The sequence below is a fragment of the Chaetodon trifascialis genome, chromosome 20 (genome assembly GCF_039877785.1).
Source record: "Chaetodon trifascialis isolate fChaTrf1 chromosome 20, fChaTrf1.hap1, whole genome shotgun sequence".
NCBI lineage: Eukaryota > Metazoa > Chordata > Actinopteri > Chaetodontiformes > Chaetodontidae > Chaetodon > Chaetodon trifascialis.
Window position 1 is genome coordinate 3903765 of NC_092075.1, and position 23436 is coordinate 3927200.

At 43.4% G+C, this 23436-nt stretch overlaps 2 protein-coding genes across 2 annotated transcripts; one reads left to right on the forward strand and one right to left on the reverse strand.

Moving 5' to 3' along the window:
- The first annotated feature begins 2020 nt into the window (after positions 1-2020).
- Positions 2021-7891, forward strand: c9 (complement component 9). The gene is made up of 12 exons (XM_070988970.1): positions 2021-2045; positions 2701-2781; positions 2892-2982; positions 3755-3905; positions 3991-4132; positions 4711-4849; positions 4953-5174; positions 5302-5542; positions 5630-5761; positions 6146-6321; positions 7095-7329; positions 7440-7891. Exons 2-12 carry the CDS (start codon positions 2708-2710, stop codon positions 7595-7597), a joined length of 1761 nt encoding a protein of 586 aa, XP_070845071.1. The 5' UTR covers positions 2021-2045; positions 2701-2707; the 3' UTR covers positions 7598-7891.
- A 6351-nt stretch (positions 7892-14242) lies between these two features.
- gas1b (growth arrest-specific 1b) lies at positions 14243-15403 on the reverse strand. The gene has a single exon (XM_070989278.1). It carries the CDS (start codon positions 15000-15002, stop codon positions 14250-14252), a length of 753 nt encoding a protein of 250 aa, XP_070845379.1. The 5' UTR covers positions 15003-15403; the 3' UTR covers positions 14243-14249.
- Between the last annotated feature and the right edge of the window lie 8033 nt (positions 15404-23436).

Sequence of the window (23436 nt, forward strand, 5' to 3'; positions counted from 1 at the left end):
GCAGTGTATATTGTGCTTTATGCCTTAGAAGTTTGCTCATAGGCATAAATGCAGCAATACTCACATACAGTACACACAAAATCAGGATTTACTCATACTGCCAACCTTTCCCATCAATGACGTGTCCAGCATCACCGTCTGATGACACTGGGTTAAAATTATGGTTCCCTGTTCCTCTGAAAGTGATTCATTGTCTGTTTGGATCAGTGGCACACCCAATGCAACCGCACACTTGCATTCAGGAGGACATGTTGGATGCTACTTACTCATGTGAATCTTTCTGGTAGGGAAAGGAAAAGTAGGGGACACCCAGACTGCAGATGGCACAAGTCAGCACACACACATCAGAGGATTTATTTTTATGATAGAATGCTGACAGAGACAATCTAATGGGAAGTGTCCTTTCCAGTTTATGACAGGAAGGCCATAATCCAAACATCAAGCATTTAGGGCGTGAATCCTGGAACCGGCTGCCACCACAACCAGAACCTAAGATAGCCACTTACAGTATCTCCAGTCCATAATTGAGGCAGTCTCAGATTTTATCTTCTCTGTTCATTTAACTCTCAACTGCCTTCGCTGCTCTGGACCGTTTCAGCAACGCAGAGCAAGCAAGATCATCACATTCTGCTGCACATGATGACAAATTCCATAGGATATAGTGTGCAAATTACAGTAAAGCGGTGCAATAGGCTGTTCCACAAGAGTTTCCAACCTTCTCCCCAAAAACAGGAAGTCTTTCTAGTCAGGAGAAATATTGGCCAAGCACCTTACCTACCCTCTGGTTTCCTGAGAAAGCTGGGAGGAAGCTGCCGAACCTCGTGAAAGTGGTGACCTAAGCACATATTTGTGCCTCTTTGGCGGGCCGTGACCACATAGCCCCTAGACTACCCCAGCCCTGCTTGCAGATACAGGGGAAGAACCAGGACAGGGCAGCCCCCAGATTGACTCTGGAGACATCGGGGAATAGTCCGACTGTTTATTTAAGTCAGCAGAATAAACTTGTCAGCGTGCTGAATACAGTTTTACTCTCTCAGATGGATACAAGCAGCTGATTTGTCAAACCTCTGCGTCCATGAATAATGATTAACCTGAACGTGAATGATTAGCTAGTTTGATCATAATCCTAATAATCCAGTCCACTTTTAAACTCGCTGCTGTTTTCATTCCTCCACAATGAGAAGTGCTCTGTTTTCCCTTTTCTGTCATTTATACACACTGCTCTCCCTCTTTTTGAAGAACAAAGTACTGCAGACTCAGCAAAAGCCTCTCAGATCACATGACAGATCGTTAGCTGTGGCAGTTTAAAACTTCCTGTGCATTGTGCAAGGCTTGTTTTAACGTATTTATAAAAGAAAACAGCGTTTCACTCGTCAGAGACAGAATATAGTGCAAGTGTATGCATATAAATGGATATAGTTTCTATACTGGTGTGTTCCTTCAGCCTCTGCATGAGCAGTGAGGGAGTGTGAGCCATGGACACGCGATACTAAACACTGCTGTTATCTGTTCGATGTTGCCATCTTGTGGACAAAGAGCTGCACTTCAGCGCTCGCTCAGCAAACCTGTGCAGGAGGAAATCTGTCACACACACAACAGTTTAAGAAATATCTTTGATGCTGACAGTTGCAGTGAGCGTGTGTGTGCTTGAATTTTGATCGCTCAGTTTCCCGATCTCAGGCGGTGACCTGAATGTACCATGCCGCCTGGCAGTGTATTACAACTGCCTCTGTAAATATTTGCTCTGCTTTGCTGTGAACCGGCCTGAGTGATTGCATAATCCTGGAAACTCAGAATTGAGCAAATTATCTCCAATTAATATGGCTTTTCTTTAAATAAACACCAAAACACAATAAATGACCTTTGGCCTTGTGCATAAACGGAGTGTATGCACTAAAAGAAAGGCTGAACTTGACAGTATTATTAAGTCCTCAGTGACTACGAGTGGACAGTGCCTTGCAAGATTGCTTATTTTGGTGGAAAACAAACAAAATATGATGTCAGTGAACTTTTTTTCAGTATCAACATTCTTTGCAACTTCCCAGGTACGTCAATTACCACATTTGTAAATTAAAAAAAGAATTTGTTCGGCATTATGTTTACCACAAAATGATTGGAATGATTTATTTGTCCCAACTCCAACGGGGTTTCATGTTTGACGCTTTGGTGGTTTCAGGTAATTGGTTTTCTGATTTTTCTTTTTTGCAATAAGATAATTGACAAATACAGTACCAAAAGTGGACTACGGTCTACTACAACATGAGCATTTTTTATAGATTTTCTGTCTGTGTGAATTTATTTTATCAGATTTTAGTAAATCAAAGTGTACTTTCAACCAATGGATAAGTGCTTAACTAAAACTAAAACATTATTGTTTGATAGCACTGACATAACAGTATTGCAGAGATGATGAGAAGAAATGAATCATCTTTTGCTTATTATTATGTTTTTGAGAGGCTTCGCTCACACTGTGACGGAACAAAATGCACTGACTGGATGAGTAAGATCTTTTATTCAAACAAACGCTGTCAGTTCTGGTCTGGGAGTTTCCAAGCACTGAATCAACACTGCTGCACCTGAAATCCAAATTATTGACTTTGAAGACAACACAGTCCTTTTGCAGTTGGATAATAATTAACAGAGACGCAGCTTAAAAGACTAAATAGGAACAGACAGACAACATAATTTGTCTTTTCAAAGGTCCATCATGAGGATTGAGGTTGCTCTCCAGCTGGGGGTCTGTGCCCTGTGTCTGACTCTGGTGCTTCTTGAAGAAGGAATGTACGTATATTTCATATTTCATTTGCACAATAAGCAAGTATGTTGTTTATTTGCTTATGAAGGATTTGGACCTGGACAGAGAGTTTCATCACATTAAATGTGTGTTTCAGGGGAGTGGAGCTTCCCGATCCACCAGCAGTAGATTGTGTTTGGAGCCGCTGGTCTGAGTGGAGTTCTTGTGATCCTTGTACGAGAACCCGAGTGAGTCTGTGGTCAACGCCAGCGACTAAAAACTCAACTAATCACAATACTGTAAAGCTAGCATGTGCCAAACTGCACTGACATTTCAGCCAGAATCTGACTTCCTGATATTTGATTTACCAAAAAGCATTATGTAATAATACAATTTGTAATTTGTAATCATTACATGATGTAAATCTGTAAGCTGTAGAAACAGCGACTACACTCTGGCTAGGTACAGCTAGCTGGTTAGCTACAGCTAGCTAACAGGACAAAGAGAGTGCATACATTAATTTACTCACCATTTCCTATTTCGTGTTGCTGAAAAAACAATCCTGATGCTCCAATAACTCAGTAATTGAGTTTGTTATGTGACATAAATAAAGAAGTAACTAGCTAAATCTGATGATAATGGAGAAAAAAATACCACCAGATCCTGCTAAAAGGCAGCTAAAGTTTAGCTTGGCAGAGTAGCATGTTTTTGGACGTGGTTAAGCTTCCTTTAAATCACATATTTAAATGTATTTAATTAAAGATTATTTTATTAAACTAGCTCATTCATCTAAAAGGCCAAGAATGGGAAAAAAAAAACCAAAAAACAAAACAAGAACGTATTTTCTCTTTGCCCTTTAGATGTCCATACATAAAATGCATGACAATCAGCCTCAAATGAAGGTTTTCCAGCTCATATGTTTATTAAACAGTTTGGCTGTTTCTCTAGTTGCTGCTTTATGCCTTTGTAAGAAAGTGCAGATGCTTAACAATCATTTGTGATATTATTTCTGACCCTCAGAGGCGATCTCGAAGTGCAGAAGTGTTTGGCCAGTTTGCTGGCAAGTCCTGCGAGGGATCGCTAGGAGACAGGGAGTTCTGTCAAGCAGCGGCAGGATGTGAACCACCGCCTCCCTCTGTGTGCTCCGCCACAGATTTCCAGTGCGAGTCAGGTACTTCAGCTTCTTTTCGGTCACCCACAGTAACTTTCTTTTCATTATTTTAGGCCCGATCAGTCTAACACCTATTTTTTTGCAGGTTCTTGCGTCAAAAAGAGATTAATGTGCAACGGGGACTATGACTGTGAGGATGGATCAGATGAGGACTGCGATCCTGGCCGTAAACCCTGTGGTTCAGCAGTTCTGGACAGCAATGAGCAAGGCAGAACAGCAGGATACGGGTAAGAGCGAATTATTAAAGACCCAGAACAGCGCACTTACACCAGGATGGCACATCAGCCCATTCATGGTGACAATACGCAACAAATACTGAACAAAGCAGCATTTAGCGGAGATGCTGTCTTGTATTATCTGAGTTGTTTTAAACAATAAAATGATCCGTTTTGTAATATTTAAAAGAATAAGTTGACATTATTACCAATCTCATATCTGCATGCTAAAAATGAAGCTAGACCCAACTATTGATTAGCTTAGCATAACGACTGGAAGCAATGGGGAAACAGCTAGCCTGACTCTGTTTAAAGGTTAAAGAAATCAGCACTTCTAACCCTCACTAATTAATATCTCAGATTTTCTTTACCTTTTAACACAAGTCAAGGCAAACTGTTTCCCTTTGCAGACTGCATGTTAAGCTAAGCTAATCATCTCCAGGCGGTAATAGCTGCTGCTAATAGTCTATCGGAAATAACTAATAAGTATATGAGTAGTATACTCAAGTGCTCTTCAAATGTTTGAATTTCATCTAAGAAGGCGTATACTGTTTATAGTCTGAAAAGTGGCCATTGTGTCTCTGCACTAGAATCAACATCTTGGGTGCAGATCCTCGAATGAACCCCTTCAACAATGATTATTTCAACGGGATGTGTCATCGAGTGAGGAATCCAAACACTGGGCGCCACGACAGGCTTCCCTGGAACGTCGGTGTGCTCAACTATGAGGTGAGCCAGACCTGTTACAGTAAAACGATGATGCAGATACGGCGTATGTCAGGGAGGATTCTGAAAATCTGTCCCTGTACACTTTGGCATCCTGTCTTTCTAGACTCTGGTGGAGGAAACCGTTTCCAGAGAAATCTATGAGGACTCACACAGCCTCCTGAGGGAAATGCTGAAAGAGATGAGCGTTAAAGTCGACGCTGGACTTTCCTTCAAATTCAAACCAACTGAGAAATCCATGTCGAATATTTCTCTAAATTTGAATTTAGAGCATCAGTATGAGAAGAAAACAATGATTAAGGAGGTGTCAGAGTTAACCAACATTGAGGTAAATGTCAGCCAGAGGGAAGTAATGCACATTGCAATTTGCACATAGTTTATAAGACCAGTGGAATTTCAAAATATGCAAACCATATGCATCTGTATTTCTTAATATTTCTCTCCTGCACACTCAGAACAAAAGCTTCATGCGGGTGAAGGGCAGAGTACAGCTGAGCACCTACAGGCTGCGATCCCGTGATCTCCGTGTGGCCGAAGAATTTCTGGAGCATGTCAAATCTTTGCCTTTGGAGTACGAGAAGGGTATTTATTTTGCCTTCCTGGAGGATTATGGAACCCACTACACCAAAAACGGGAAGTCTGGCGGCGAATATGAGTTGATCTATGTTCTCAACCAGGACACCATCAAGGCAAAAAGTATGTGTAACCGCACCAAGTGTCTCTTTGATTTGTCACAATTCAAGGTTTTAAGCACTCATTCTCTATTTCTTGTGCTTCTTGCAGATCTGACGGAGAGGAAGATTCAAGAATGTGTCAAAATGGGCATCTCAGCAGAATTTGGTGGCACGTCTGTGACTGATGGAAAAGCACACTTTAAGAAAGACGGCTGTGATAATATAACAATGAAAAGCCAAGGTTTGATCTCCCCTTCTTACAGAATCACACTGATACACAATGATCAGAAAGTCAATACTCAAAGGAGAGGTGAAGATTCTCAATACAATGCTCATATGCCACTGAAAGAGTTAACAACAGTCACTCCTCCTCAGCATGCTGTCCATGAAACAATTGCTTTGTAACATGACTACTCTGTAAGACATTGGGGACAAAATCCACCACCTTGTTTTATGCAAAATTGCATACCTGAATTCAGGCAAGACTGGGCAAGATTGTATTAAGCTAGACTGAACTTAACCTTCAAAGCATAACCTCTCTTTTCTTACGAGGACATCACGCACAGATACTGTGAAGTACCAGTTGTGGAAACTCTCTAAAACATTGTCCCCTGTTGCCACACAGGAGAAACTCATGGAAAAGCAGTGGTGGACAAGGTGATGACGTCAGTCAAAGGAGGTACTCTAGAAAGTGCTGTTACTATGAGGGCGAAACTGGATAAGGAAGGAGTGATGGACATCGCTACGTATCAGGGCTGGGCCCGGACCATCACTGACGCCCCTGCACTGATTAACAGTGAGGTAGGTTTGATTGATTGGCAAAGTGAAGCTGTAACATCATCAGGCAGTTTTAGTGGTATGAAAATGTCTGCTGGTGGGTCAGTGGATTGTCAGTCCACCACTGAAGTATCTAAATAACTAATCAAAATGACTGATTCCCTCAGTTTCCATCTAGCGCCATCAGCAGGCCAACAGCTTCATTTATTCAGTGAAATATCTCAATATCTACTTGATTAATTGGCACGAAATTGGTGCACACATTCATGGCGCCCACATGATGTATCCTAATGACTCCGGAGATCTTGAAGTTGACTTTTTTTTGGCTTTTAATGGTGGATTTGGGTAAAAAGATAAAAATTAATCTGTCCAATATTGCTAATTATCAAACAGAAATTGTGAAAAATATGCCTGCTAAACATCAACATATTGAGATTGATGTTGTGAGCATGCTAGCATTATGGTGTTAGCATTTAGCTCAAAGAACTGCTGTGCCTAAATACAGCCTTACAGAGCTCCTAGCATGTAGCCTTTGCATTGCATTCCCCACTCATTAGCTTGCTAAACTGTTAGCCTCATCCTTGTTGCCATTGCCTAGCAGTGGTGTTCACATGACTTAACCACTTGAACCTCAACCATATCGTGTACACCACGTCCCAAGTCGTAACCAGGAGCTCACAAGTTCTGTTTGAAGTCTTGTTCTAAGATATGAGGCAAATGAAAGACGTTGTGAAATATTATTTTTGTATGATATTCCAGCCAGAGAAATAATGAGTTTATTCTGTTACTCCTGACAGCCTGAGCCCATCTATATGCTAGTTCCACTGGATATGCCGGACGCTAACTCCAGGCTAGCCAACCTGAAGCAGGCCATAGAGGACTATGTGGCTGAGTACAACGTGTGCAAGTGTAAGCCTTGTCAAAACGGAGGCACTCTTACTCTGCTGGATGGAAAGTGTATATGTTTGTGTTCTCACCTGTTCGAAGGCCTGGGCTGCCAAAACTTCAAGGGTGATAAAACTAAAACTCCAGGTAAGAGCAAAGAGTGGTATATACGATACAGTGTCCCACCACACCAACAACCATTCATATCTCTTCAGGTCATTTTTCTTTTATGTGTTAATTTGGACAATGTTTTGCAGGTAGAAGACCTCCTGTCACCCAGGAAGGTAACTGGTCGTGCTGGTCAAGCTGGTCCAGCTGTAACGCGGCGAAGCGCTCCAGAACACGTAGCTGCAACACAGACGGGGTTGCTGGAGCTGTGTGCAGAGGAGACACCAGCAGCGAAGAGTACTGCTAAACAGATTATTGATCATTTAACAAACAATGTCCTTCTCGGACACACACTGGACATGCACAAGTGATGTGTAAAAGCTAAAAATTTAAAGTCCTGAGCAGTTTTGTCTTTGCATGCTGAGGAAAACAGAGCCATCTAGAGGTTGATAATGGATATTACAGCTCATAATACGTTTGTTTTTTGTGATTTAAGTATGTCGACTTGTAAATATGCATGCATGGATTAAACACTGGATGGATTAGACACTTTTCTTTCTTTCTGGGAATCTTAAAGGATCCATTGTTCCCCAGCACACAGGTCTTTAACACAGCCCCAAAAATTATTAACATTTCACTCTTTCATTTCACGTATTCTTGTTTTTTGAAGAGACAGAAAGCCTTTCCAACAGGACACTGAAGCCGTTTTACCCATCTACGCTTTGTTCAACACCACCAGACTCCTTTGATAAAAAGGGGGATTTTACCTCAAGGGAGTTGTTGATCTAACAATTAATAAGTCAATTCAGTGCAACTGAAAATTATAGTTTTTGTGAAAGGAGTCTGGTGGATTTGGAGGGTTCTTGTTTTAGGTTGATAAAAAAAAACAACAACTGGGGGATTGTTGACCACCATCTGCTGTAGGTAATACACTGACTATTGATAAGTATCTCATACAAACCCACTTCAGAAACTCAAACTATCCCTTTAAGTGAAATGAAAGTAAAATTGTAATGATGCTCCATTATTATACAATAAATCTCATTAAAAACATCTCCTCGAAAGCATTTCACTCAAGCGTCCGTTCTGTCTGTTACAGCCCACAACACCCTGGGCAGAAAAAAAAGAGCGTGACTTATTTAATTATTTTACATCCAAAAGAACTTTTTGTCTACAGACAAGAATGAGTCTTTCCACTTTAGTTGGCTGAAAATAGTGTTGGGCTCAAGTATGTATTAATGGGCAAATAACTCATCTTTAAAAGCATGGACGCATTCCAGCTGGCTGTGCTGCGCAAATGAGAACCAGATGGAGAGAGGACTGACAGAGGACAGCTAGAGATTAAGGTGCTGGACATAAACACGATGTAAGACATTAGACGTGCATTCCACTTTTCCAAACTTCCAATAAATGAAATCTCATATCGCGTGTGGTCATTTTCTGTATTGGAGTAATTTGGGAAAAGGAGTCGTTTTTTGTGGAAGAAGCTTCAGTAAATGTAGAGCTCAGAATATATTCTTCCATGTCTTCGATTTACGTGGAAAGAAAGCAAATAACAGACCATTTTCTCTCACAATGGGCAAAATGGATGACTGTCATGTTTGCTTAGCTTAACAGCCTTTGATTTCTATGTTTGCTCGTGGATTTGAACTCAGTCATTTAGCGCCAACACTGCAGGCATGACTGGAGATCCTCGTGCCAGAGAATGCCTTGTTGAGCAAACAGCAGTGAGTGTGCTGCCACAGCCTTGCACAACAGTCAGGAATGCGCACAGACCTGTAAAAAGGGAAATTTGCTTATAATGCATATTTCCTTTTTTTGCCTGTTTTAGGAAACTTTTTCTGAAGTGATTTTCTCGGTCACTTGGGGAACTTGTCAAACGCTGGACAAAGCTGATGTTGAGCCCTAAATATTATTAAAAGCTTTTATGGATTGTAATAAAAAACTCCTGAAAGGAAACAAACGGGTTACAAACACCTTCCACGTCTGAATATTAGAGTCTGGGATATAACGTGGAACTTTGTGAGTTAGTTTAAAATGACCTGAGCCTGGAGTCACATTATTTATTACTTGTTCTTCCTCTCTCGGTAAGCTTTCTGTGAATATTGCCTCCTGTCATCACTTAAGGAGTTAAAGTCCAAAAGATTGTGTGTGTGTGTGTGTGTGTGTGTGTGTGTGTGTGTGTGTGTGTGTGTGTGTGTGTGTAGACTGGGGCTTGATGAATGCATACTTGAGAGGTAACCACTGGGGGTGGTACCCCCTGGCCTTTAGGATGTCAGCATAATGGAGTAAAACTTTGGGACCTTATTGAGCTCCGGGGAGACCCCATTCAGTCCGGACAGCAAGCCAGCCTCAGACCATTATCTTAGTCTAAAATGTTTTGTTCTTTCTTCAGTCTTCAACAGCACCGTTAGCACAAAATGATGAACCCCTCCTCATCGATGGACTGCCCAATTCTCTTTTTACTAATATTTACTCACACTATAAACTAACAGCATTTAAAGCTTAAATGGGGACTTTAAAGCCTGATCCAGAACCTCACGGCACTGACATGTAATAGGTTGGATCCCCAATATGCACCATTAGATGGAAGAAACACACTTGCTAACACTCCTCAATCTCAAATCAGTTCAAACTGGAACATTGTGGGCTTCTGGTGCTGGGCGGAAACACCTTTATGGCAAAACATTTTGTCCGTTAAAAAATATTCTGGCTACATTTCAAAGCTTATCGAGCACGTTTCAAGAACGTGTCGGCCAACACAGAACATTCAGTTCATTTTACTTCATAGAAACTTCACTTAAGCCGCAGAACTCCTCACTTCCCAACAAGCCAGAAGCCGGAAAATGAATTCCCAGTTTGCTTTCAAAATGTGAGCCATTGTTGTCTCATCTCATGAACATATAGTCCTTGCTTTCAGTGAAAAAGAGGTAAGGGATATACTCCTCAACAAAAGCCCTCGGAAGGGTGTGAAAGGAGCCCCCTCGCTCTCCTAAACGCATGGGCACAGTTGGAGTCGCCCCCTCCCCGCTCCCTGGGTCACTAAAGGCATTGAAGTTTTCGAGGGCTGCTACGGCAGATTACTCCACACCGCTGTCCCAGCACCGTGGAAATGAAGTTATGCCCCCTGTCAGCTACGTTTTGTGCTCCCCCCTCCTCCTGGTCTTCTCTCGCTCCTTAAAACTTTGCGGCACTTCTCTTCGGCTGGGCTGCGGGAGGGGGGCAACTCGAGGGCAATTCCAATGCAGCCGTGGCAGATCGAGGAAATCTATCTGATTGGCTGATTAAATATTCCCTCTTTGCATCATTATTCAGACAGGCTTGAAATCCCTGACATTCAGCCCGGCACAGCTCCCCTCCCATAGCAGACCCTTCCCCCTTTAACCCTCAATCATAAATCAACCCCTCCTCCACCTTTCCCACCTCTCTAAGAGCCCAGGGTGCTGCCTTCCTCAGGGTCACCCCCCACCCTCCAATTATTGTGGGTCACTGGGGTTTATTCACTTCACTTTGCTCTTGCTAAGTTTGTTTATCTTTGGTCAAAACTGAACTTCAGGCCAAATCTAGCAACAAGTTAAAAGGTTTAAACTGAGCTCAAGTGACTTTTTCAAACACAATCCTCCATTTAGGCAACAACAGGCGGATTCGCAAGCAATGAAACTCACCACTGCTGAATTAAATATATTCTGCTGTTTTGCTGGTACGGCCTGATTTACAGTAGCTTATGGTGGCTAATATTAGCTAAGAAGCTAACTGAGACACAGTTTTAACATCTCACAGATAAAAAATGAGAGGAAATCCAGTGTCAGTATTGCAGCAGTCGCCATTTTCAGTCTTATTAAAGTATTAAATTTGTGACGCTTTAAAACAGAAAGTTGCCCATTTTTCCCTCATGAATAATTAAAACAAGTAATAGATGATCAAGCGCTGTCAATGGGCTAATCGATTAAATGCTTCAGCAGCTTGTTTGAGCACAGCGGAAGAAATCCAGAGTTAAGATATGATCACAACATCTGCAACATAAATCAGACTGTTACGCTGCCATGTGCTTGGAAGGGCAGTTTGTGCTTCTTGTATTTGATTGAATAAGATGCCTCATCAGCTGCGGGCCAGTTTCCATTGGTTCAAAAAGGGGGCAGAGTTGGAGTTTGAGAAAACAATCTCACCACAAGGCCCATTTGGTGGCTGTTTCCAAGGTCTACGCTGAACTGTGAAGCATAATAGACCCTGTATAAGGTTTCCGAAGCAGCATTACTCAGACTTTGTCTACACATCTCCCTCCGTTTCAGCCTGTTTTCTCTCCATCTCACTTTGGGTTCACATGAGTCGGGCGCGAGCACAACTGAATTAGAAGCACTTCTCTTTATTCCAGGAGTTTCAAAATAGGCTGAACAGGAAAAGTCAGTCTGGCGGCCGAGCAGTTTTAAAAATGTTGTGTGAAGCTCCACTGGGACTTTCGGAGGGACGCCACGGCTCGAGCAGAGAAAGACTTTCTGACAGCTCACCGATTCGCAGAATCGGTCCGAGTAATTTATCCCTTTGAAGGCTTAAGTTACAATTCAGATGCTTATTATATGTTGACATGTTGTGTCGAGCTACTATAAAGAGAATAATCCAATCCATCACTAATCTGACTGAAGATGGTCTGGAACATGGAGCTAACATACGGCGGCCTGTTTTCCTTTCCTTAGTGTAACCTAGAGGACGAAGGCCTCTGGGCGGGGCGGGATGGAGGGGGGGTGGCTAAACAACAGTTTGAGTTATGATGAGGCAATTTTAATGATGTTCTGGTCCCTGCACCAAAAGCCCCAGTCGACTCTTTTCTGTTTCAGCATGGGACAAAAAGCACAACATTCCTGTTTCCCTCTGGTGCCAAAAGTTAATTGAAAACATTTCAGGGCAAAGTATGGTCTGGGGCCCCCATATGATTCTCATCCCTTCATTATCCTCAACAATAATAAAAAGGCATTACAATTATTAATGGTTGGGGAAGGGGCCTGCTCTCTTAAAGTGACAGTGGCGCGCTCTTGCTCCTCATACAAAGGCCCAGTAATGCCTGCACCACGTCACTTTGTTGGTATTTTTTTAACAACTGCTGCCATCGTAGGATTTATTATTCAGGTCTCTCTTTTTGAGACTGTTTAAATGTTTTTCATACTGAGCGAAGTCATACTGCACGACAGCCAAACTACGATAACGTCAGAGGCAGAGAAGACCCCTAAACGTTTAATTGTAAGAGAAGTGCAGCACAAATGAATGCTGAGCTGTGGACTCAGCAGGAGTTAGGCTGAGCAATAAAGCTGAACTTTCTCACATAACTCCTCTGTCTTCCACCTCGACGTGCTCCCCCACTCCCTGAAAAGGGTGACAGAGGAAAAGAGTGAATGAAGTGCCCCCGCATTGTGCCGCTGCACCATTGTGTATTTTGCGTCTCCATAATAGAGGTGCCACTCGACTTCTCCTCCAATCAATGGGCTGGAGGGCCCATCTCTTTCCCTTGAAAAGCAACATGGCTGCCATCAATGGTTTCAACACCCATTATGGCAAGTGAAGGAGGGGACGCAGGTTTTTTTTGTGAGTATAGACAGCTGACTGACTCATAACATGAGTCACGAGCATGTAAACAGCCACATGTACCATCACTGACTAAAAAACACTTCTTATGCTGAAAATAGAAACTGTAAAATCTGATTTTGAAGAAGATAAAAATGTGTTTTAAGGCCTATAACCTGTTCTGGGTAGACACTTATAAATAATGCATCTCAGTCATGAATACAAGAATAAATGTGACTCAAGAGGTAGCATTTAGGCTAAAGACCTTTAACAGATGTCTTGCAAGCATGATGGTGCATACGGCACAAAAATAAGTATGGCCTGTTCGCAAAAGTGTTAAAACCACCGTTAAGCTTCTGAAATGGCTTTCTCTCAGCGGCACCGCTGAATAAGTGTGTTAAACCTGGGCCCGGATCCAGCGGTGGACAGCTTTAATCACAAACTGAGAGTAGAAACAGTGGCAGCAATCAAGAAAAAAGACACTCATCAGTTTGAAGTGCTTACATGAAATTAAATAAGAGATTACTGTCAGTGAATCAGCACTGCCTCGTACTGCTTTAATCAGTGCGAAGCCTGAATCTTTAAAGAAACAACTGAAAGAAAGAGCCACACAACCTCCAGATGAATCATGGTAAAACTCTTCTTTATTTAGTGTGCATGTACATTCAGAGGAGCGCTTCATATCTCCACTCACCCAAACATCTTTACCGTTTCTCTGTCAGTATGTCTCCATGAAGACCTTTAACACACACCTGGGCTGAGGATAAGCAAACTGACCCCAGGAGGGGGAGTTTGTCTTTCTCTGCCTGAACACCTTCAAGAACTTTATACCTTTTGCAAACGTCCATGTTTGAAAGGTCAGGGGTATCACTCTTAAGAGCTTCTTGTTTCAGATGCATCATCTGCTCCGGGATTTCGACACATTGCAGCGGCTTACATCAACTTTGGTTTTTAATGAGGGGGTTGTGGAAAAAGTCTCTGTGCGGCTGGTAAGAGAAAACTGCTGTGCTTTCACAGCATGCCTCTGATATGGTCACATAGTGGTGAATAAAAGAACAGTAGAAAGACTTTTAGGCACTTTTAGACAAAACATTTCTCCTTCCTCTGCGGTCGTAATGCAGTAAAATAGTGTGACTCACCTATTCGTACAGTGCAAATCTCTTGTCACTCATAAACATTTGCACAAACACGAGTTTATACAATATACTGTACAATTGATCTTCATGTAGCTGACATATAAAAATAGTCTCCTGCATCGTCATCGTGAAACTCGCAGGCTTCATTTGCAAACAGTCCTGAACTTCTGCACATCTGCAGCAGAAACTGGCCCAAATGTTCTTTTCGTGACAAAAGACAGATTCTAATGATGTGAGCAGATTTCTGCTGTCCTTCGTGGCAGCAGCTTTTCAGATTAATTTGGTTAAAACCAGAATGGTGGTCAGGACGCTCAGCGCTGTCTGACAAGGTTTGGAGTCACTGGAGTTTTCCACGTAATCTAAATCGAAGTCCACCTCAGAGTCTGAGAAGCCGCTTCCTGCGAACCGATCGGCAGAGTCCGAGCAGAACGTTTTCATGCTGACTTTGATGTACTCGCATATGTTCCTCTCCGTGCCATCACACACGCAAGTGTCCAGCTGCTGCGCTTTCGGTATGGAGCGCATGTTGGCTATCACCCTCCGGCACCCGTCCGAGCACCCTTCTCCCCCGAAAAGTTTCCTGCAGTGGAATAAATAATCCCTCATAGCGGAGCTGCAAGGCAGGTCCATCTCACACTGCCGCCGGGCCTCGGTGCAGCCCATGGTGCTGGTCCGCGGCAGGCACGGCTCGATGGCCTGTTTGGTGCTCCTGCAGACCGGGTCCAGGGCGCAGTCGCAGTCCTCCAGAGCCGGGCCGCTTTGGGTGAGGTTAAGCTGGATGAGAGAGGATATGCAGTGACTGGGGCACTTCTTACGGTCACCACTGATGACAGACGCGCAGGCATAAAGGTACTGGTCATACGCGTAATGGCACTCCGGCTCTCCGTGGCACTTCAGGATCGCTTTCCAGCAGACCAGCCGGCGGCTGTGGTTAGGAGATCCGACACATAAACCGATGATCAGGATCAATACACTGCATATCAAAACCACCGTCCGCTCCATCAATATGGAACGACTTGCCATTTCCAGGAAGAATTAATCTTAAAGATGTCAGACTTAATCAGGGCTTCTGTAATTCTTCGAGTCTGGACCGGGTTCCTCCTGGACGGTTTCATGTCATGTCACAGTTGAGGACTTGAAGTCATCGAGGCGCCGCAAAGCTTGAAACGGCTCGCCGAGGATGTCCATAACAAGCCACTCATGCTAAGATCTGAAAAGTTTCAGGGCTGATTCAAACTTTCCAGTTCTTTCGTTTTTGGAGGCGCGCGCACGCTTCCGTCATTCAGCGCGCACTCACAGAGAGAGACGACACAAAAGCTCACATAAACATCAACACGTCCGCAGAGCGAAGTGATTTATATCCAGAACTCTTCCGAGAGCAGCGCGATGTGTCCCCGTGTCTGCTGTCCCTCATCCGCTTTCGCTTCCAGCCAGCATCCAGTCAGACTGCAGCGGCTCTGTGATGGGCTGCGCAGTGATGGGATGGCGAGCTTACTCCGACAGCCGCGTCCCATTGGTTCAGTCGACTGTTGTGATTCCTCCGTCACGCGCGGGCAGTGACGCAAACCGCTGGTTTTAAACTGAAGTCAAAGGAAAATTTCTACGAGGGTGAAGTTTTCATCGTCTTACTACGAAACGGAGTGAGAACTTCAAGATCTTTAAAATTTACCATGCATGATTTATGGGATCACACATTACAGTTCCATACAAATACGTACAAGTTTATAGAATTAAAGGTTCACTGGAAATTTTTCAAAAATACTTTGATGGGCAAATAAATAAAAATACATGTTAGCATTAGTATGCAGGAGGAAATGTGTCTGGTGTTACTTTTGATAAGATAAGATATAACTTTATTTACACCCCACCAGGAAAATTAGGGTGTTACGGACAGCAAGCAATAAAGGCGAGGCAGAAGAGAATAAAAAATTAAAAATCAACTATATATGTACATTTATACAAAAGTGGAATATAAAAAAGAATTTTAGAAAATGATTAAGTAGGTTGAGAGCATAATGATAATAATATTATTAATAAAGTTTATTTATATATCACAATTCATGCATAAAATGCAACACAAAGTACTAAACATAAAAGCAAACAATACATGCAATAAAACAGTAAAAGCAAGGAAAAAAAATAAAATGACATAAAGTAGAACTGAAACAACTGGATAAGACAAAAGAAAAGAAAAGAAACTTCAGGGAAAAGTGAGGTTAAAAGACGTGTTGTAAGATTTAGAAGCTGTCAGACCTTCAGGGAGGCTGGTCCACAGTTTTGGGGCTTCATTGACAAAGGCTGCCTCTCTGTGCCTTTTAGCTCCGGCTTCAGGAACAATCAAGAGGTTTGAGTGAGACCTGGCCGGCACAAAGCCATGCAGGGATTTAAAAACCGATAAAATCATTTTTAAATGACTTCTGCGACAGACAGGGAAGCAGTGCAAAGACTTTCAGACTGGACTCGTGGGCTCTCTGTGTGGAAAACTGCTGCGGTCTGATTCTTGAATAATTGCTCGTCCCCGCGATGAGAGACGCATGCAACGAAGCACAGTGTCTTTGGAAAACACTGGGACTGTGTTGCCTCCCCGCAGGGAGAGACGACAGCTGTTATAACACATGTGGAGCTCCTGTCTTACACTTTGCACCGTGAAACATAACAAGGCCTGATTGCCCAGCTGTGATGCAGCATACCCGTGAACACCGCACTGACACACTTGCACACACCAATAAAGACATGACACCGCAGAGGTTTAAGAGCTATGATTCCCAGATATGGAGCCGGGAAAGTACCGTCCTTCACGTGAGAGAAGTAGAGGAAAAACGCTTGTTTTTCGCTGCCCATGCTGGGTAAGCAAGCAGCGGTGTGAAATCCTAATGAGCCAGTACTTCACCTTTTGGTGGAGGGTATTTCCTATTTCCCAACAATAACACTTGGCAAGAAAAAGAGTGCGAACAGGAATAACTCCTGCGCTCACACACCATGTAAACAAACATGAAGCCACTGGGAAAGAAAACAAAACTGATCTGCCGGGGTCTCGAGGCCAAGAGAACAAAGTGTAGAAAAGAAAACCACCCAGTCATTTGGATGACTCTGTTCTCTTGACCCCGTCACATCGCCACACGGTGACCACAAAGATCTGGCAGCTCTCAGGGGACCCTCGGACCCCCGATCCCAATTAGGGAGATTAGAGAGGAGTCGAGACAAGAGCGGGAGAGTTCCTGAGCCAAACAACCCGAACAGCCCCTCCACCTCATCCAGCTGGCATACCAGAGCAGCAGGATGAGTGCAGGCTCACTTTAAAGCAACATTAAAGTGGAGGTTACAGAAAGCCCAAATGGTGAACTTCTCAAGGGTCCCCATTAAGTACAAGGAACCTGACATCAGCCCAGACCACTGAGGCCAAAGCCAGCACTTAGCAGAGATAGATACGGGTGCTGTGTCACTGCTGAGGACGTGACCATTCAACATGTGATTTACTTGTGTGCGCAGTTCGGCTACCTCTATTTTTTGCCCTTTGCAGAGCCAAACACTCCCAGGCCTGTACAAAGCTTTTCTTTTAAACAACTGGGAACAAACTACAGAACACACCCTGACCACACTTACATTTCACTTTTAAGAAGGAGCTCATAATGCATAGCAGAACCAAAATCCCATCAGCACTGGACGGCAGCCAGATGAGAACAACGGCCAGATTCAGTCGAGCCAGCGGCCCTGTATGATGGAGCAGGCAGCTGCTCTCCCCCCAAACTGGACCTCTTAAATTACTCCAATACATCACTTAGATTCTTTACTGTTACACCAAACTTCTCGGATTGTTCCGAGGGAAACATGAGGCCGCTTTCCTTTGCAGTCCTGTCGTCCATTCATTTCAAAACGAGCAGGCTACCTCCGGATATGCATCCTCTACATGCGGTCGTTCATGGCGACTTGCGTATAATAGTGTTTCCAGAATTGGAATGCGGTTCCCGAGAGTAGATTTGTAAATACTCATGCAGAGACAGACATGCTCTTCAGTTTGTCTCCACTGCTGTCAGAAGTCATTACACACAAGCTGCTATGCCAGAACAATTCGCTGAACTTTGTATTCAAGTGCTTCCAAGCCCAGAGAGAGAGAGGGGGGGGGAGAGCAGGGAGGGAGGCGAAGGAGTCGATATTAAAAAGCTGCCAAGTGTTTTTCTGCCTGCATTTTTTCATTTTTCTGTGGCTCATGGAAAATTCTCACATGTCTGTCTCGGATGTGTCCATATTTTTTCCTTCACTCTTTTCACATGAAAGAGAAGAATTCGTACGCCTTTGATGGCAAGAAAACATCAGGATTTTCTTGGCCCGTGCACAGTCATGACATGAATATGCGGCCTAAGGGCCACCTTGAATCACATCTGCAACACTGCAGCAGAACAGAGGTAACAGAAGCAACTGGATCAAAGCTTTAGTTTTAGCGACACTTGCAGCACAATATCGTTCAAGTACTGGATGGATCGGTATGAAATTCATGATCCCCAGAGGATGGATCTCTTACTTATTTTGATAATCCTGTGATGTTTGCTCTAGTGCCACCAACAGGTCAAAGTTTTCACCAATCCAGTGAAATATCTCATTGGATTGCTACAAAATCTAATATTTATGCATGAATTCAACCATATTCCATATTATTCTATGCATTGTCATGAAATTTGGTTCAGTTAAGACATTCACACCCCCCCACGGGATAAACACTTTACTCCCGAATGCCAGTTTTTCGCATTAGCATTTAGCTCACCACCATCCTTTTCTCTCCTTACGCTGTCTTTCCAGACTCAAGCACGCCCTGTATTTTTATCACAACAGAGATGTTTTAAGATGGCACCACATGTTCTGAGACCGAGTGCATCCCTCTGGGGAAGCCACGCACCATGACAGGAAAAGGATCTGACTTTGAACTCGCAGAAGAGAGCGGAACCACAAGTTCAAACGAGGGTCAATCTGGCTGTAAAGCAGCCCAAAGTACTCAGAAAGCAACAACTGCCAAAGCCAAAAATTTGGGAGGAGGATGTGAGGATGAGCAGATAGACAAATGTTTTGTTGCATTGGTTTCCCATCGGCATTTCCAGATTGTTTCATGGAGCGGCAGATTAACACCATGGCAGGGAGCAAAGCTGGAGAACGTTACAAAAGGATTCATGTTCTGGTTGTTGTTGTTCCACTTAAGGATTTAGCAGGAAAGCAGATGGGGCTGTTAAACAGATTGGAACACAGAGTTAAACTCCAGACAGAGAGGTAGATGCTGGTTTTGCTATCACAAAGGAGGGTAATTGATAATGGGTGCTGTTCTGGATTAATAACATCTGCAGTAAAATCTGTTATACGTAACAATGGAAACCCTCCAGGGTTGCATAGGATTGCAATGTGGAGATAGTCAGCAGCACTGGTCTGGTAATGGTAAGATAACAGAGCCATTTCTGTTCAGTACGAAGACGAGAAGATAATGAAGCCACACAGAGTTCCTCAGGGTAACACCAGTGATGGTATCTGTGTCTAAAAAGGGAAGCAAGGAGCTGTTACAGAAGAAAAGGAGACTCAAGGCGACGGGGGTTTTATTTTGGTTTGAAACGTGACCTCCACTCTCTTCTCCAAACTCTGCTCACGTTTCTCTTCAACAGGAAATAGCTCCTCAGAGACAGATATGCCACCGCAACCTCAACACAGAGACGTCATTGTTCGCTAGATCACGACCTCGACAAGAAAGGGAGAAAATGACTACCCAGCATCCGCTTTGAAGCGCACCTTAAGTGCTGAGTGGCTGACTGTTGCTTACTGAGGGAGAAATCTGCTGATTTAAAGCCTAAACACCGGATAACCTTTAAACCGAGCTACGTCATGTTGATGAGCATCAATAAAGGCACAATAATTATTTCTGTGGCCCGATCAATCTTCATGTGACGGTGTAATGACTACTTACGCCAACCACAATGTCTGGTGTTAGGGATTGCTGGGGTTGCTGCCAAGGGAAGTGGATTTGGTTGTCATTAGCACACAGTCCTCTCAGTATTTTAGCCATTTAGTAGACACCAGAATTTGAATGTAAAATTTTGGACTATTCAGCAATTCATGGGACCTGCCATTGTCTTCAAGCAAAGGTTTGACACTTTGGGAAATCATCCGCTTTCTAGTGCAGAGTTAGCTTGATGTGAAGATCATATAAGTTAAATATACGGCAGCTAGCAGCCAGTTAGCATAGTGCAAAGACTGGAAACAGCTGTCTTATTTGTTTAGCCTGTATCAGAACCAAAGTGTGAAAGTGACCATTGTAGCTGCAGGTTATCTGCTGATTTATTTAGACCAATGGCGAGACCAATGGACCCAGCTCACGCGAAAAGCCTGGAAGGGATCATTGTGGGATCATTTCTCGGCATGCACATGCACACGTAGTACAGAGTCGGAGACGCAGAATACAAGATTGCCAGCTTTTCATTTCCATGGTACATTCTGTAACTCAGTCCGTCTGGCGTCCTGCCAGCATGGGGCACATTTTGAGCTCGATCTTTAAGGCGTAGCTGCCGTTTTGGGAGACGGAAAATGAGATGTGACCCAGGGCTTCCCTGACATTTGTCTGAGTAATCACAATGTTTGAGCAGAACAGAAGAGACCGTTTGAATAGCCGGGGCCATTGTTCCTAGATGATCTTTCTGGCAGCCTCAGGAGTATTCTTAGAACTTCAGGCTAGACAAGGGAAATGAGTTGTCTGATTTATGACATTTGAATGAGTGTCACCAGTCTCTAATGCACAACCCCAGTTGACAAAGATGTGTCTCATAGCGGCCCAAGATACACAATCGCTATAGAACTGTTTTGCATGGGAAGAATGACACATCCCTCATGCAAGAATATCCAAAGATAGACAAATGCAAACATATCCCCGAGCATCCTTTGATATACTGTATTTTTGTTCATGTGGACGGAGAGGGCTGTAGTTTGGCGGTTTTCTTCCATCCACATTACAGTTATTGTTCCTAAACTTTAATAGAAGCACATCCTACAAGCCGAGGAAACGCTGAAGAGTCTGGCAGTCAGAGCTCAGATGAGGCTGTCTGCAGTGACAGTAACCACACGCATGCTTTTAATCCAAACACACCAGCCTTTGTGAGGCGCAGCAGCAGCGGTGGTCCGGTCCAACTCTCCCCATCAATGACACCGGAGAATAAATCAAGATGATCTGAGTGGACTTTTCCCCGCCTCCATAGACAAACACCTCAGAATGCTATTGTTACTACTGGAGGCTATTTCAACCACCACACATGAACCAAGAAAGATCAACTTTGGTGCAGAAACCAGGACACAAATGCTGTAACAGCGCCATCATTTTGTCCTGATGCACAGAGATTTATTTTGTACTTGGCAGGTTTTTTTTGCTGAGACACTTCCCGTAAAGCAGTTGTTACGGTCATAGGTCTCACATGAGGAGCAGACGGACTTTTAATAAAATCTGCTATCAAAGGTAAACTGGGGAGACGTTTCTGGGCCAGCTCAATGCACTGCAAGCATTAATGTTGCCTAGTAACATAACTTTGGACAAAACATTTCACTTCTTTGCCCTCTAAACTGCAGTAATCGAGCCTCCCATCCAACTTGGCTTGAACGGACTTCAGTTTTAGCTGAAGTTTTAGACAAGTTAAGGGGAGGTTTCATACTTAACTCCAGTCACTCAGCCCTCAATTTGAATTTGAAATTTTGGTGGAACTATGAAATGTGGTCTTGTGAAGGGAAACTACCAAGGAAAGGTTTAGATGTTTTGACTGGTACCTCCAAAATAAGAGTACTTCATGAGGCAGGGGTTGGATGGGAGTGGGGATGCATGAGGTATCAGGTACAAATATGGCTCCTTTCTGGGCGAACGCTGAGGCACTATTTGGATTAGCCATTAGCTCCAGTCAGGGTGGTCTGGGATAGAGTTTATGTGTAATTTAAACATAGACTCTTTGAGTCTGCATACTGTCACTGTGCTGAGAAAAGCCATGCTGATCAGTTAAACAAGAGGTGAGATTGTAGGTCTAATGTGAAGCCTGATGACTGAACTTATAAAACCTTTTTATTGTTCACAATCCAGCAAGAATCCAGAATCCTGTCTAAAGTGGAAGTTACTGTGGAGTCGATAAATAGATGTAGTTTTCATCAGAAAGAAGTACAAGGTACAGCTGGGAGCGATTAGGATGATATTAGTGTTTGCAGGATTTTGATCATACGAGATCATTCCAGAAAAAGTTTGGATGCTGTGTAAAAATAAAACAGAACGTGATAATTTGCTCATCCTCTCTGACATATACTGAATTGAAAACAGCACAAAGACATTATACCTAACGTTTGCCCTCATCAGCTGCATTGATTTCTGTAAATATCTGCTTATTCTGAATCTGATGCAGCAAAACAATTCAAAGACTTGGAAAGATGTGGAACAATCCAAAACCACCTGTTTGGATCATTCCACAGGTAAACAGGTTCATTGGTAACAGGTGATACCTGCCAGCTTCATGGTGGCGCCAAAGGAAAAGTCAGCGGATCGTCAAAGTCAGTATTGATCCACTGGAGACCAGGCTGGGCTGCAGAGACGGGGGGAGGACTGAGTGCGCTGTCAGATGCACAGACACATCACACAACACTCTTCATCAGAGTGTAAAGTAAGCAGAGCCTGTCTGGACATGGGCTGGATATCAGTCACACACTGAAAGGCCGCGAGAGAGAACAACAGGTACTGACCTGCAAAGACAGGAAGAAGAGGACAACGCAGGGATGCAAAGGTAGAAGACATACTGTTTTATGGATCCAAACAGGATTTTTAATCTGTGTTGTTTCAAGCCTTTGTTATATCATTTCAGACTGATATTGCTCTGTTTGGTTGTCAGATGCCACGAGATGTAACATGTCGCTCCTTTGGGGGTGGGGGGGTGGGGGGGAGGAAATGCCTCTGCTGAAAAGCGTGACAGAGACGACGGCGCAGCCAAACACGTCTGACAGTAATCCTTAAAGTTTGCCTCTTATTCTGAGTCCTTATTTCAGTGCTGCTATTCAAACCAAGATATGTCATCTCATCTCGCCCTTTATACGTGTGCACACGCATACATCCAGCACACACACACACACACACACACACACACACACACACACACGCATGCACACCACACAGTAGCAAGGGAAACATAAACAGCCTGGGTTTTGCTTTTCCTGCAAAATCTAAATATTGACTCAGTAACCTATAATCATACAGAGTCTGAACAAAATCGAAATAAACAAGTGTGCCTGTAACGTGTGAGTGTTTGTGTGTCTCATGGGCACTGAGGCCCTCCAATGCTGACACTGACAAACACATAAAACAAAGGAAGTGGTTCAGTTTTTAGCGAATACCAGACAATATGGATTCCATCCAGCGCGCCAGAGCTACATGAATTATTTTGTACTCGCTCTGTATACAAAGAGGTCCTTTCCA